Here is a 14752-nt window from a genome sequence, read left to right on the forward strand (position 1 = left end):
CCAAATTTTATTTCTCCAAAAATTGTCACATTTTGGAGATATAGTATAGTATGAGGTACTACATAGTATAGTGTGACGTTTTTGTCAAGTTTTGGACCAAAAAAACGTTTTTCAAAAAAATTGTCAGAATCAAAAACGACATAGTATAGTATGTCGTTTTTGTCCAATTTTGGACCAAATGTTTTTTTCTCCAAAAATGGTCACATTTTGGAGACATAGTATTGTATGACGTACTACATAGTATAGTGTGACGTTTTCGTCAAGTTTTGGACCAGATTCTGGGGGCAGCGGTGGCTCACTTGGTAGAGCATCTACCCCATATTCTGAAGCTGAAGTCCTCGCTGCAGGTGATCCTGGTTCGAATCCTGCACCCTGTCTTTCCTGTGTGTCATCCACCATCTCTCTGTCTCCCGTTTCCTGTCTCTCTCCACTATACTATCATTAAAGGCAAAAAGGCCCAAACAAATATATATATATATATATATATATAAAAAGATCACTTTTTGGACGACATAGTATAGTATGTCGTTTTTGTCCAATTTTGGACCAAATTTTTTTTCTCCAAAAATGGTCACATTTTGGAGATATAGTATAGTATGACGTACTGCATAGTATAGTGTGACGTTTTTGTCAAGTTTTGGACCAAAAAAACGTTTTTCAAAAAAATTGTCAGAATCAAAAACGACATAGTATAGTATGTCGTTTTTGTCCAATTTTGGACCAAATTTTTTTTCTCCAAAAATTGTCACATTTTAGAGACATAGTATAGTATGACGTACTGCATAGTATAGTGTGATGTTTTTGTCAAGTTTTGGACCAAAAAAACGTTTTTCAAAAAAATTGTCAGAATCAAAAACGACATAGTATAGTATGTCGTTTTTGTCCAATTTTGGACCAATTGTTTTTTTCTCCAAAAATGGTCACATTTGGAGACATAGTATAGTATGACGTACTGCATAGTATAGTGTGACGTTTTTGTCCAATTTTGGACCAAATTTTTTTTCTCCAAAAATTGTCACATTTTAGAGACATAGTATAGTATGACGTACTGCATAGTATAGTGTGATGTTTTTGTCAAGTTTTGGACCAAAAAAACGTTTTTAAAAAAAATTGTCAGAATCAAAAACGACATAGTATAGTATGTCGTTTTTGTCCAATTTTGGACCAAATGTTTTTTTCTCCAAAAATGGTCACATTTGGAGATATAGTATAGTATGACGTACTGCATAGTATAGTGTGACGTTTTTGTCAAGTTTTGGACCAAAAAAACGTTTTTCAAAAAAATTGTCAGAATCAAAAACGACATAGTATAGTATGTCGTTTTTGTCCAATTTTGGACCAAATTTTTTTTCTCCAAAAACTGTCACATTTTAGAGACATAGTATAGTATGACGTACTGCATAGTATAGTGTGATGTTTTTGTCAAGTTTTGGACCAAAAAAACGTTTTTAAAAAAAATTGTCAGAATCAAAAACGACATAGTATAGTATGTCGTTTTTGTCCAATTTTGGACCAAATGTTTTTTTCTCCAAAAATGGTCACATTTGGAGACATAGTATAGTATGACGTACTGCATAGTATAGTGTGACGTTTTGGTCCAATTTTGGACCAAATTTTTTTTTTCCAAAAATTGTCACATTTTGGAGATATAGTATAGTATGAGGTACTACATAGTATAGTGTGACGTTTTTGTCAAATTTTGGACCAATTTTTTTTCTTCAAAAAAGGTCACATTATGGACGGCATAGTATAGTAGGACGTACTACATAGTACAGTATGACGTTTTTGTCAAGTTTTGGACCAAAAAAACGTTTTTCAAAAAATTGGTCAGATTTTGGACGACATAGTATATAGTATGTCGTTTTTGTCTAATTTTCGACCAATTCTTTTTTTTTCAAAAAATGGTCATATTATGGACGACATAGTATAGTAGAACGTACTACATAGTATAGTATGACGTTTTTGTCGGACATTTCTAAAATCTTAATATTTAACAGAGGACTCTGGTTTATTTAGCAACATTAGCACTTTTATGGCCTACCGCGATGACATAGCCACGTCATTCTGACCTTTACAATGCATAGAGTATTTTTAACAACATACTTAATATGGAGGTTTGACACACACTAAAACAAATCCAGTGAAGAGAGTAAATCATTTTTATTAACATTTACAGTTTGTTCGTCAGCCAAAACAATGCTAAGTGACCCAATTAAAATCCTACACACAAAACTGAATCACAAAGTATAAACAAAGTCGTTGTAAATGTGGAGTTAAAAAAGGTAAATCGTGCCAACTGTAGCTTGAAATGGTTAATTCGTGTCAACCAGGCCACCAAAAACAAGCAAACACAAGAGTAAAAATGCATTGAGAGTGAGTTCTACCTGTTGAGCTGCATAAGTTAGTAGTGAGGTCCCTTTATTTTTGTTTTGTTTTACATAATGTGATCAAGAAGCAAGAAATACTGAGCATCTTTTTTTTAGGCTAAAACAACACCTAATATTTTACTATCATTGGCTTACAATTACAAACCTGTCTTCTGCAGACCTAGTATAGATAGTAATTTATATATATGTATGTATTTATTATTTTAACACAGTGAAACTTAAAGAAAAGCAAGGGTCAACTGATGATCAAAGGTCTGCAACAAAGTTTGTTAACTCTGAGCTTTCACACTTCCTGAAAAAGTCCTGGAAAAAAAAACATTCTGGATAAAAAGAGAGAGGATTTAACAGAAATTAACCAACTGCATCTCACTGTTTACCACCGTCTGACAAAATTAATCCAGATTAGGGCTGGTGCAATAAGATTAAACCATTCAAATCAGCTGATAAACCATCACAATATATGTCAAGATATTGACACAGATTTTGCTCCTGAGTGAAAGTCAAGGAAATCAGTCAACGGTGGCTTTAAAATCATTTATAGCAAAACTCATGTGAGATTGTGTTAAATAGTGAAACATTCCGTGAATCTGAGGTAAAACATTATGGCAATAGTATGAATATTATATCAATATAGGATTTTTTTTTTCCTTTTGAATGATCATCCAGCCCTAATCCTGACTTTACCAAACCAGCCAAAAATGTATAAAACCTAAAACTTTATTCTTAGCAGATAAATCACTGACGTCACATGCTCTTTACCTCTGAGGGGCTGCTCAACAACAACAGGTTCTAACTTCACTTCATATTTCCTGTGAGCAAAATCTCATTTTTGTAAAACTTCACTGTCCACTTCCTCCTCCTTGCATTCAACGTTCCACAGCAGCCATTTTGACAGATCACAGTGGGGAAAGTCACTGGAGTAAATACTCAAAATTCTTCTGAAGGAACCTCCTCAGTTTCAGCTGGTTCACGGTGTCAAAATGGCTGCTGTACAGAATACCTGCATCGTCCAGACGTCAACGCGCTCGGGTTGTGGTTGAATGAAACCAAGAAATTGTTCCAAAGGATAATTTCACCTCACCCTCACTCTCAATCCCTTCTTCTTGCCCCTCTAACTCTACTCCTTCACATCTTTTTGTAGCTTAAATTCCTCCAGAAGCCGTAGAAAACCATTCAAAGTGTCAACATTTGCACCTTCAGATCTTTCCTTCAGTACCATGAGAAAGACCCTGTTAAATGTGCTTGTGTTTGAACCAGAAACCACCAGTGGATTTATTTATGCACCACCTCTGCTCCCACGTGGATAAGACAGTTCAACTGCCCTCACTGGCACCTTAGAGGGGGAATCATAGAAATACTATAAGTATCAATATTCAGATATTCAAAATACTTCATTTACTAGTGTCCGTCTTCGAGCACAAGAGAGGCTTCATCCTTCAGCCTCTGCTTGGAAATCTTCAGTTCATACACAGGCTTGTTAGCATGACATCACGTCCACTTAATAAGAGTTCACGAGGAACGGACAAGTGCGCAGCAACAATTCCAGTTCCAAATGTGGAGGGAAGTCAAGGTCCGTCACCATGTCGAGTCTCCTCCTGCTCAGAATCAAACAGCCTTTTCCTCCAAGTTCTGAGCCACAGTCGTTCATCACGACCATCTCCAGCGGCTGTGGAAACATCAGGGCAGTGGACGAACGATCACAGAGGGCGTCGAGATGGACGGTGGGACATTTTCAGCCTTTTTCGATCTTGGAAGTGAAAAATAATCGCGTCCAGAAGCGGAATTATTCTCAGCTGGACTTTAGTGTGTTTTTCATGCAGCAGCTGATGTTACGTTTCACAAGTGGTTAGAGAAGAAGACCCCTTTAGTTCTTCCAGTAGAAGAAGCCACAACAATAACAACAACAACAACAACAGCATATTGTCTTCCTTGTCCGTGGTGAGGCCGTTTGTCAGTCTGTGCCAGGCTAAGAGAAGAGTGCAGGCTGGAGCCTTTGCAGTGGCTGATGGGAGATTATCTGTGGTGCAGGACTGAAATCCAGTCCGTCCAGTCCACTCCTGGCCCTCCCTGTAAAACAAAATTCAAAAGAAATGATCAGCAAAAAATGTTATCTTTTAATTTAAAGGGGGACATATATATTTTGACCAAAGCATGTAACAAACATGTTCATTAGGACACCAGGGAACTAGATTAACTTGGAGAAATAGGGCAGAATATGGTCAACACACACCATGTTTGACCCAAAATCAAGTAAATTATCTCCAGTTTGACAAGTTTTGTTACTTGACTCAAACCAACTTTGATTTATGAGCATTAATGGTCATTTTAACATGTTTAAATGCTCTCTCTATAGTTGTGAGGACTTCCGCCTACCATATGAACTGCATAACTAATCCTAATACTAACCTAAACCAAAATCTACACAAAGTTTGGGCTACAAAAAGTCTTAACCTTTTTTTTTTTAAGTCCTCTGAAGTCCTCACAACAATGGTTTTGAACTCACAGCAAAAGTATTTTGTATTTGTATTTTCAGATGAGGACACTAGGGGGCAGCAGAGTTATAAAAGAAATAATAAAACAAAGTTAGGCCAAAAAGTCTTGACAAATATATAGAAGGCAAAACAAGAAAACATCACCACCTGCTTATTTAAAGACTCCTGATCGTTCTCATGAATATACCTGGATGCACGAGTAGCTTAAAGGGATAGTTCTGTTATTTTATATATTTATTTACGCCGTGTGGATGTACGCAATCCTGTTTTACATACAGAAGGCAGCATTTTGACTTTCTGGAGAGGGAGAGAGGAGAAACAGAAGAGAATTCATGCATTGTTTTTGAATTTGAACTGGGACAACATGTTGCGTAATCATCTCAGATGGTCCTGTGTGTGTGTGTGTGTGTGTGTGTGTGTGTGTGTGTGTGTGTGTGTGTGTGTGCGTGCGTGCGTGTGTGTGCCTTTGCACAATATTTTCTAAACCTATAAATGAAACAACTGTGCGACCATGTATTCCAAATAAAGTGTACAGTAGCAAAGTCTTGGATTGGGTTTTTTCTTTTTTCTTTTTCATTTGGGCCTTTTTATACAACAAATGTCTTCAGCATTCATGTCAAAACAACGTGTAGCATTGTGCTCTGGTTCGTCCGTTTCCCCGGTCCAAACGACCAGCTCGCCAAATACTGTCCACTGTAATTAAAACACACACACACACACACACACACACACTGACTATTTACCTCACCTCACACCCCTACTTTAAAGGCTACAGACACTTACTTAACAGAGAGGTGTGTTTAAAGTGTTTCTGACGTAGTGTGGTGTGTGGTAAATATGCACTCAGTGCAGACACTCTTTCCACCGAGATGATAATCTCCTCATCTTCTTTCCTCCCTAACTCCGGAGTGAATTCATCACGTGTTAGTAACAGCTGCACAGCCGAGATGATGTGGCCTGATTCACAGCAGGCGTGCTTCACCCTGCTGTAAAGGGTTAGTTAAGGTAGATGAATTTGAATTCATTTATATCTGGGAAAGCTGATATAAGAGATAACAAAACAATTAACCAAGGTCCTGTTCTGTGCTGAGCCTGAGCTCATTATGAAAATCTGAAAAGCACATTAATGTGTCGAGTTTCGCCCTCGGTGGAAATGATTTCTGCTCCACTGGCTTCTCAAAGACAGACTGGTGGGAAAACAGAGCGGAGGGTTTGTTATTGGAATGCAGCGCTCAGACAGAACAAGCCTTTGAAGTTTGCACACTCTGGACCAGTTCCATTAGAAACAGGTGTGTGTGTGTGTGTGTGTGTGTGTGTGTGTGTGTGTGTGTGTGTGTGTGTGTGTGTGTGTGTGTGTGTGTGTGTGTGTGTGTGTGTGTGTGTGTGCACAAACAGTATCTGACTATAAGGGGAAAAATATGAGGCGACATCAAAGACCTCTCACCTGTGTTTGCATCTTACCTGTTCAGTTGATGAGGATGCCAGTCGAGCGTCCCTCCTCCTCTTTAATGTTCTTTAAGTTGTTCTCTGCTTCGTCCACAGTGCTGCAAGACACACGCACACACAAACAAACCACAACTGAATACTGGGAAATTAAAAGGCTAAGAATAGTGTGAGCTTTTTGTGCGTGCGTGAGTGTGTGAGTTCTTGTACTTGCGGCATACTGAGGACCAGTGAGGGTTTTTAACCAACAAAGTGAGGTCATTTTTACAAAGTGAGGACATTTTGGCCGTTCCTCATTTTGTTTTCATTTAAATCACTTCCTTTGGTTGTAAACATGCTATACTCTGTTTTTAACAGAGGTCCTCAATTTGGTACAAAAACCCCGGTTTCCAGCCCTGGTGATTCACATACTTTTTGCTCTGGGGCTCCACCTGCAGACATGTTATGGTACTGCACCCAGTAGCTCTTTATAGATGTCATTCATGAAGTAGATATTTGTAATTGTGTTGATTTGTAAAGTGGAAATGCTGGTCCTCACTTTGTCAGCACTTTTACCCAGTCCTCAGTATGCAGCAAGTACAAGAACGTGTGTGTGTGTGTGTGTGTGTGTGTGTGTGTGTGTGTGTGTGTGTGTGTGCGTGCGTGCGTGCCTACGTTAGAAAGTCCCTGACGTCTTCCACAGTGATTTCTCCAGTGGAGTCGAGGGTGAGGTCAGCACAGCTGAGGGGTGAGTCCAGTGGTGTGTCCAGGAGCGGGGAGGACAGAGAACTGGGAGATTCTTCTGTTTGGCCTGTGAAGGTAAATCACAGAGAGAGTCAGGAGCTGAAGTAAAATCAGAGCCTAACCAGGGTTTACTTAATGAAATCAAGCTGAGCAAAGTGGCACTGAGAGAGCAAACGCATTCAACCACAGAAAAGAACCCAATTCTGCTGGTTCTCTGAGCTCTTTGGCGCAGCTTTCGGCTCATTGTGAAGGTTTTCTGGCTCACAACTTTACTATTTTGGTTCATTCTCACTCACTGAGCGTGTGGCTTTTTTTCCCTCCACACACATCGAGGTGCTACCAAATAAAAACACAGCTGGATGTGTAGATATGTCTGTTTATCATCAGGTTCACAATATCAAATTTACATTTTTTCAGATTGTTGTATTTCCTCCAACAGCATAAAAACATTGTTTTTGCATGTCAGATTTCTATGAGGTACATAAGGAAAATTGCCATTTCAAGTTACTTATAATGCCTTTTTTGCATTAATTCAAAAACCAGACACTTTTACTTATTTCTAATTCAATCCTATTTAATGTGTTTATTTAATCACTGCGTGTTTTTTTTTTACCCAAATATTACTATTTCTCTGTCTCATAAATATGTCGTTTATTTAATTTTGCGTCCTGCTCCTTTAAGCACCTTCAAAATAAAATTGCTTTACTGCCTATATGTTCTTTATTTAACCTGGAAAAGTCATTGAGTCTCATTGAGAGCTGGCCACAAACATTACACGGACAGTCATGATATAAAACAAATATTATAAGAAAGTACAACACAATATCCAGGCAATAAACAACAAAAAAAGCACAAAGAAAGGTCTGAGAACATGGACACTGACCAGGAGTGCTGTTTTTATCATTATCATTAAACTGATTTACAATGATTAACATTGACTGTTTTATTTAGTAAATGTGGGGGGTAGTGATTCATGTCAGAATTTTAGGACATACATTAATTACAATGGTCACCAACAACAACCACCTTTTCCCCAGGAGGCAGAAGAGGCATAGTGAATGGTTACCATAGAGACCAGGAGGGGAGGGGGGGGGGGGGAGTCCTGCAAGGCATGGTTGAGGTTTTAAAAAGTCCAGAAACAGAGACAGTGTGTGGGTGATGAAGGAGAATAAAGATGGTGAGAGGAAATTTAAAAAAAGAAGAAGAAAGAAAAGCATTTACTGTTGCATGTATGTTTCCAAACCTACCCTCAGCCTGACCCATCTGGTTCTTGTGGGTTCCGTTGGCCTGCGGTTGTGTCGTCGTACCATCGCTGAGGAGACAAATCAACACACGCACACACCATTTAATTTGGCAGCAGACGGAGTAATAAGCAACAACAGTGTAAGTATAACCATCTCTCTGGTTTCATATGCGGCAGAGCTGTCTGTAATGAACAGTCTTCGTGAACGACAGGTTTAGCGGCTCCTGATGCAGTACAGTACAGGGACCATCGATGTTTTCATCACTAATTATCTACATGTATATATTTATTAACAATCAGAGCGGGACGAAAAAATAACCTCAAACAAAGGTTTTCCAAGTTCAAGCAAGATTTGACTTAGGTTAGGTTAAGATCAACCATTATGGTCGAGCTTAGGGATGACGCTTTGTTTGTGGTGCCCAATTGAGTGGACGTCCTAATAAGGTGTGTTTGTTTGTGTGTTACCTGGCAGGTGTGGGGTCCAGTGGTCGGTCCAGCTGCACAGAGAAGAGCGGCTCAGTGATGACCTTAGCCGAGAGTGAGAATCTCTCATACTCCGAGGGAGAGATCAAGTAAAAGCCTGTAGGAGAAGACAAACAATAATTAGACAGGTGAGTTGATGGTGGAATGGTGTCAGAATAAAATGGTAAAAAAAGAATGCAATTTCTCACTCACCCTGTCCATTCTTGGTGAAAACACAAGATGCAATGCCACTGATATCTTCTTTACGAATGCAGTCGAAGCGCACCTGAGGAAACACAAAGGACGTCATTATCTTTTAAAAAGTGAAAAATGTGAACATAGTGTCGATAATAATTCACAATTACAATAACACATGTGAACCCCAAGTAACGTAAACCACACCTGTGGTCGAAGCCCTGGTATGTTGAAGAGGTGCATGTCTCCCATGTTGGTCAGACACACCAGTGTGTGTTCACTGTAGTCTTCCTGAGCCGTGGAGCTGAAGACCACCAGGGCCACTTTCCTCACCCGACAGCCTTCGTGTGCCGTCAACTTGAATTTGGTCTTGGCGCTCACCTTGGGAAGGGAGAAGACCTGGAGAGGAAGAGAGAGAGGAGAAGATGAAAAGATTTAAAATTGGATAAAATCTGTTTTTATACTCACAGTATGTCATTTCTGCCACTAGGGGGCTTCTCAACGAAAATAGTAGCAAAAGACCTAGTTTTATGACACTAAAGTCAACACACTGGCTAACTAGTGGTACCGAATATTTCTTTCCTCACCCATTCAAAGACGGTTTTACCACAACGTTAACGCTGAACGGTAAAGATGATGACATCATGTTTTCAGGAAGCGTTCAGCTCATTTTTGTACACTTAAAGGGACAGTCCCGACTAAAGACGCCTAAGATTAAATCCATTACCTTGAACAGAAATATGTATGTCTATGGATTTAAATGTTTTGGAAGCTAATACAGGAACAGTATTCGACTATATATATTATGTGTCTTGCCGATTTTCATGCATTTTATATCTTTAAAAACTCAACACTTTTAATATTCCACTACATATTGTCTTCAGAGACAAAACAGCCCAAACTCAATATTTCCTGATGAAATGACAAAACAACACACTGGTAATTCAAATACAATATTATATAAGCCTCTACCTTGAGCTGTTCTTCTGATGCGATGAGCACAGAGTGAGCGTTGGTCATATCTGGTGCAATGGCGAGGTCCTGGGAGGCTTCATACGGCTCGGGTAACGGTTTCCCCCGGCCGTCTAACACACAGATCGACACCACGGGGGCTCTGTGCATCAGCTGAATCTCTTTACCCAACACGGCCTCAACGCACGCACTGCCCTCACTCGCTCCTCCTCGCTCACACACACGTCCCGAGCCTACGCCTGGAACCTCCAGAGCGTAGGCATACACGCTGCCTGAGTTGGTGCCTGCCCATAGCGTAGGGCCATGGTGTGTGCCTAGTGTACAAAGACGACATTTTTGTTAAATGATTGTATTATTAATAAACCAGATTTGGACCAGTGAGTGAACGCACCATCACGCAGGAAGGTGTCGGCAAAGCAAAGACATCGGACCACTCCGGACAGCGAGTCGTCTGCCGACCGCGGCTCAATCCTTCGCTGTATCGGAGCCACTTCCTCCTGCTCTGCTAAAGCAGCATTGGCCTCTTGTACCTGTGTATGGACAATCATAACATTCAGAAATCATTTCAGCCTTTATGTTCCATGCTCTTATTACAACCAGGAGAAAAAGTAACTTACCTTGCTAATAGGCGTGGCGATGGCGCGTTTCTTCCCCGACACCCTGCTCTTGCGGATGCGTCTGAAGCTTTGCCGTAAAGATTTTTTCAAGGACTTGACTCTGGACAGTGGGCCCTCCATCGCTAATGAGTCATTAGGGTGCAGGGTACATCTGCAGAGAAGCAGAGTGTAAGCTTTTTTTCTGGCCTTTCCTCAGAAGGAAAAAGTAAGAGGTAGAGAAGGGTAACAAGGTCGAGTATAAAGCCCAAAATATTTTCCTGCTAAACAGGTGAATGTTTATTGATATCCCAAACTACAACAGTGTGACTCTAACCTTGCAAGCACAGCATTTCGTCTGTGATAGTCAAACAAGCCAAATCCATGACTCGTCCCAAAGGAGATCAGGTTCCACTCTGCATGCAGCGCCACGGCTGTAACGGACGCCGGGGGCATGCACTGCACCAGCACCAGCGGCTGGAAGCCTGGAGGGAAAGGAGCAGGTTTGAGACGCGGCTCCAGTCTGTCGTGACCCTTCCAGGTGAAGCCCTCCCTGTCCTGCAGCAGATCGACCACAGACACGTCCACAAAGTGGTCCGAACGCTCGTCGTTCAAACCCAACACTATCACCTGGAGAGATGAGAGAGAGAGGAAAATATCGGTTAATCATCAGTTCTGCTGAATTTCAGAAGCTGTTGATGATGTTGATGGGCAAATATGATGATGGTGCAGGTTTTTAAACTATTAGCACATTAAAAAGTCTGGTCAGAACTTTATTTTATGTGAGGTGAGGTTTTAACAGCGTGCACCTTTTAAGTGCAGCAGAGCCTGAGCATCCACTTAGCAGAGTGTAGCAGGCAGAACGTTTCTAAACAGGGAGTATTTGTCAATATTCATGATATATTGAAAGATGGATGCTTAAGTTTTAAGATCCTTTGACCTCTTCTCTAGCCCCACTTTATATGCCATGGAGGACAAATAATACCATTAATATTAAGGCTGTAGAAGCAAAACTGCCAATACGTTCTAATACTAATCATTTAACTTTGGTTCCTACAGAGAAAATACAAAAAAACGCTGTGTTATATCAAAGCTTGTGTGTGTGTGTGTGTGTGTGTGTGTGTGTGTGTGTGTGTGTGTGTGTGTGTGTGTGTGTGTGTGTGTGTGTGTGTGTGTGTGTGTGTGTGTGTTACCACCTGCATATTTTTTTGTGCAAATACATTTGCAAATACAGTATTACACTTCAGTTTACAAAGCTTGATGACAGTAAAGCAAGCTAGTGAAGTGAAGATTTGTATATTAGCTTTTAAACTATGTAAAACATGGGAAAGTGACGAGTCAGGATGTGTGGACTGTACTGTATGTGCATAATTCACCTGTCCAGCAGTTCCAGCCACCACCAGCTTGTTGCTGTATTTACACAAACTGATCTTCTGGATGCCCAGCCTGGGGTCATCGCTGTACGGGTCGAAACAGCCCACCTACACGCACAAACACACACACAAAAACTGGAAATTAGCTGGATATGCAGAAAGAAATCCATGCAAAGACTTGTTTATTGTGGCTCGTGTATCAGCATCTTGCTCCATTTAACCGTTTAACTTTAACTTAATTTCAGCTGAGTGTTACCATCACACAGTTTAAAGCATTTGATGTGTATTAAGGGAAAAGTAGTGTAATGCAGTGAGGCCAAGCTATTTGCTATTGATGTTACTGCAGTCAATGAATTGCCAAAATAAATGCCAACTAATTTACAGTGTGAAAAACGCTTTGCAAAATTATACCAAAACTGAAACCAAAGGGGCTGATGCATATTTTCTTCTAAACTATGTTCATTTTCCAAAAAACTTAAAAGAAAAAAGCATTGTCTCGTTCGGAATACCTATCTAGACAGGCCATAAACATATTGAGTTCATGCTGATTAATGTCAAAAAGATGTCCATGAGAAGGTCTGTTGGTTCTCCTCGTAATCTGTGCCATATGCCAGGACAATCCCCTGTTTCCCCTCATACATACTCAGCTAAACGTGTGCATTAATCTGTCTCTCTCTCTCTCTCTCTCTCTCTCTCTCTCTCTCTCTCTCACACACACACACAGTAGGAATTCCAAAAGAATCCTCTCTTGCATTTGTACGGGAGCCGTATCTTGGCAGAACAGGAGAAGTTGGTCACAGCACACACACACACAGAAAGAGTGGGCTGATTGATCTGGTTTTCATTACTGGGTAGAAAAAAAAAAGGAAAGGCTCTTCATCCCATATGAGGGCCACATTCCTGAACATGCAGCTCTGTTACCACAGGATACATGAGGGAAGGTGGACCGAGGGGTGAATAGGAAGAAAAGAAAAGAGTTAAAGGGAGAAACAAAACAGGCTTAAGAGGGAGGTGAGTGTGTGTGTGTTGACACAAAGACCAATTAAATTTTTCACTTGTTAATATGACAAGAAGATGAGCTGCTTCTTTAAAAATAATAAATAAATACATTTTTGTTCACAGATGATATACATTTATTTTGGACATCACTACAGACGGTGAAGCCATTTTATTCAAATATTCAGTGTGTTTTTGCTTCATGACCCAATCTTCATGTCACGTCAGCATGTGCAGAAGCTGCACAGCTCGGCCACGTCAAGTTTTGCCTCTCAATGCTGAATCATTTCATTTAAATAGAATTCTGTGCAGACCCTTTAAACAGGATCTGACTGCGGTTCCTTCAGAGTCGAGTTTTAATAAGAGGAACAATGGGGTGGGTCTGTCTGAAAACCAAAAACATGAGAGGAACCAGATGGGAAAATTAGGCCACGGATGGAGCATTACTGGACTGGAGTGTGTGTATAAAACACATTTTATATCCCACAGCCAGTAAAAGACAACCTCCCACCTGATCTGAGCAGAAGGTTTTAACCCCTGTATCTTTGCCTCCTTTGGCTTCTTCACATCCACACCTCCTTCGTTCTCACCTTCCTGAAGGGAGGCCATTCCTCTTCCTGCTGCATGTCAGGGTCATTGCCTGGGTCATGAGGGTCATCACAGGGGTCACAGTCAGTGTGAAAGACGTTGGCTGTGCCGAGTTTGTACAGCGGAGTGAGAGCGACACCTGACGCGTCCCAGAAGCGAACAGTCCCGTCCTCATGTCTGTCAACACAGGTGATGAAATATGAATACAAAAATACAATAATCATTTCAAGGCAAGACAATGCATTTTAGTGCTGCATCACTTAGGATTTAGGAGGTTGTGTGTATGAAGTTGCAACTGTGTGTGATGATAATAATAAAAACAACACCAAAACACAAATGTTGTGGCTGGATATTGTCTGATACAGATACTGATCTTTAGAAATCAGTGTAGCTGCTGGCAGATATACGATGCCAATTGTTCAAGGGGGAAGGGGGATTTAAGAGATTAAAAAGCACTCATGCTTAAATTGAAAAGTAACATTTATTGTTTGTCTCTCAGCATTTTGTGTGCAATTTCTGAGAACAAACATGTGGAAACATCCATAAGTTATAATCTATCTCTAGTCTATAAGCAGGAGAGCTTCCATGCAACATTCTCCCAGTGACAATGATGTTCAACAGATATGATATTTGCTCCATGTTTAGCATCTTAGCATTTGAACCTGTTGGGATTATGACCATCTGTACTACTATACTGCCAAAAGAGTCACATACTCCTTATATCTGGTAAAGTGCCTTCTGTACAAGACTGTGAGGGAAGTGTTATAATTTGGAGTTGCCTCAACTGGTTCAGCAACATTATATGAAATAAATCATTCAATAATAATAATTGAATTATTATAAATAATAACACAGACCTCCTCCAAGGCAGCTCGGCCCCCCACAAAATCGCGATAAAAATAGCGGATCACGCTCCCAAATCTTTTTATCACTTGTTCCCTATGTCCCAGCCAAATCCGTCTGCAACTTTTTGAGTGATGTTGCTAACAGACAGACAGACAGACATATACGTCCTGGTGGAGGTAAATAATTCAAATAATTCATCAGAATTAGACCAGGTGTTTACAGGCATATTCTAAGATAACAAATGTCAGGAATCATTGGGCTCAAATTAGAAATGACTCGGGAGTCTAGGCCTTAACCTCATTAAGAAAGCTTTGGGATTAAAGACTGTTGAAGACTTCACACAGTCATCTAACTCCATCATAAATACAAGAGCTTGGCTTTTTTTTTTAAACTAAAACTTCTCGCCATCCAGCTGTTTTTCTCTTCTTACTTTATGTGG

General features: G+C 40.3%; 1 protein-coding gene across 1 annotated transcript in view; it reads right to left on the minus strand.

The window, feature by feature from the left end:
• Positions 1-3630: 3630 nt before the first annotated feature.
• The window catches only part of llgl1 (LLGL scribble cell polarity complex component 1), a 33899-nt gene continuing 22777 nt past the window's right edge, over positions 3631-14752 (minus strand). Inside the window, exons 12-24 of the mRNA XM_083896171.1 lie at positions 13470-13644; positions 11887-11991; positions 10848-11140; positions 10535-10685; positions 10309-10447; positions 9918-10231; positions 9153-9344; positions 8964-9036; positions 8754-8868; positions 8293-8357; positions 6977-7112; positions 6341-6423; positions 3631-4454 (exon numbers count right to left, since the gene is read on the minus strand). Of these exons, the coding sequence (XP_083752297.1) occupies positions 6345-6423; positions 6977-7112; positions 8293-8357; positions 8754-8868; positions 8964-9036; positions 9153-9344; positions 9918-10231; positions 10309-10447; positions 10535-10685; positions 10848-11140; positions 11887-11991; positions 13470-13644 (1837 nt within the window). The 3' untranslated portion in view covers positions 3631-4454; positions 6341-6344. The remainder of the gene's footprint in view (positions 4455-6340; positions 6424-6976; positions 7113-8292; positions 8358-8753; positions 8869-8963; positions 9037-9152; positions 9345-9917; positions 10232-10308; positions 10448-10534; positions 10686-10847; positions 11141-11886; positions 11992-13469; positions 13645-14752) is intronic.

This window comes from Microchirus variegatus (genome assembly GCF_963457635.1).
Source record: "Microchirus variegatus genome assembly, chromosome: 10".
NCBI lineage: Eukaryota > Metazoa > Chordata > Actinopteri > Pleuronectiformes > Soleidae > Microchirus > Microchirus variegatus.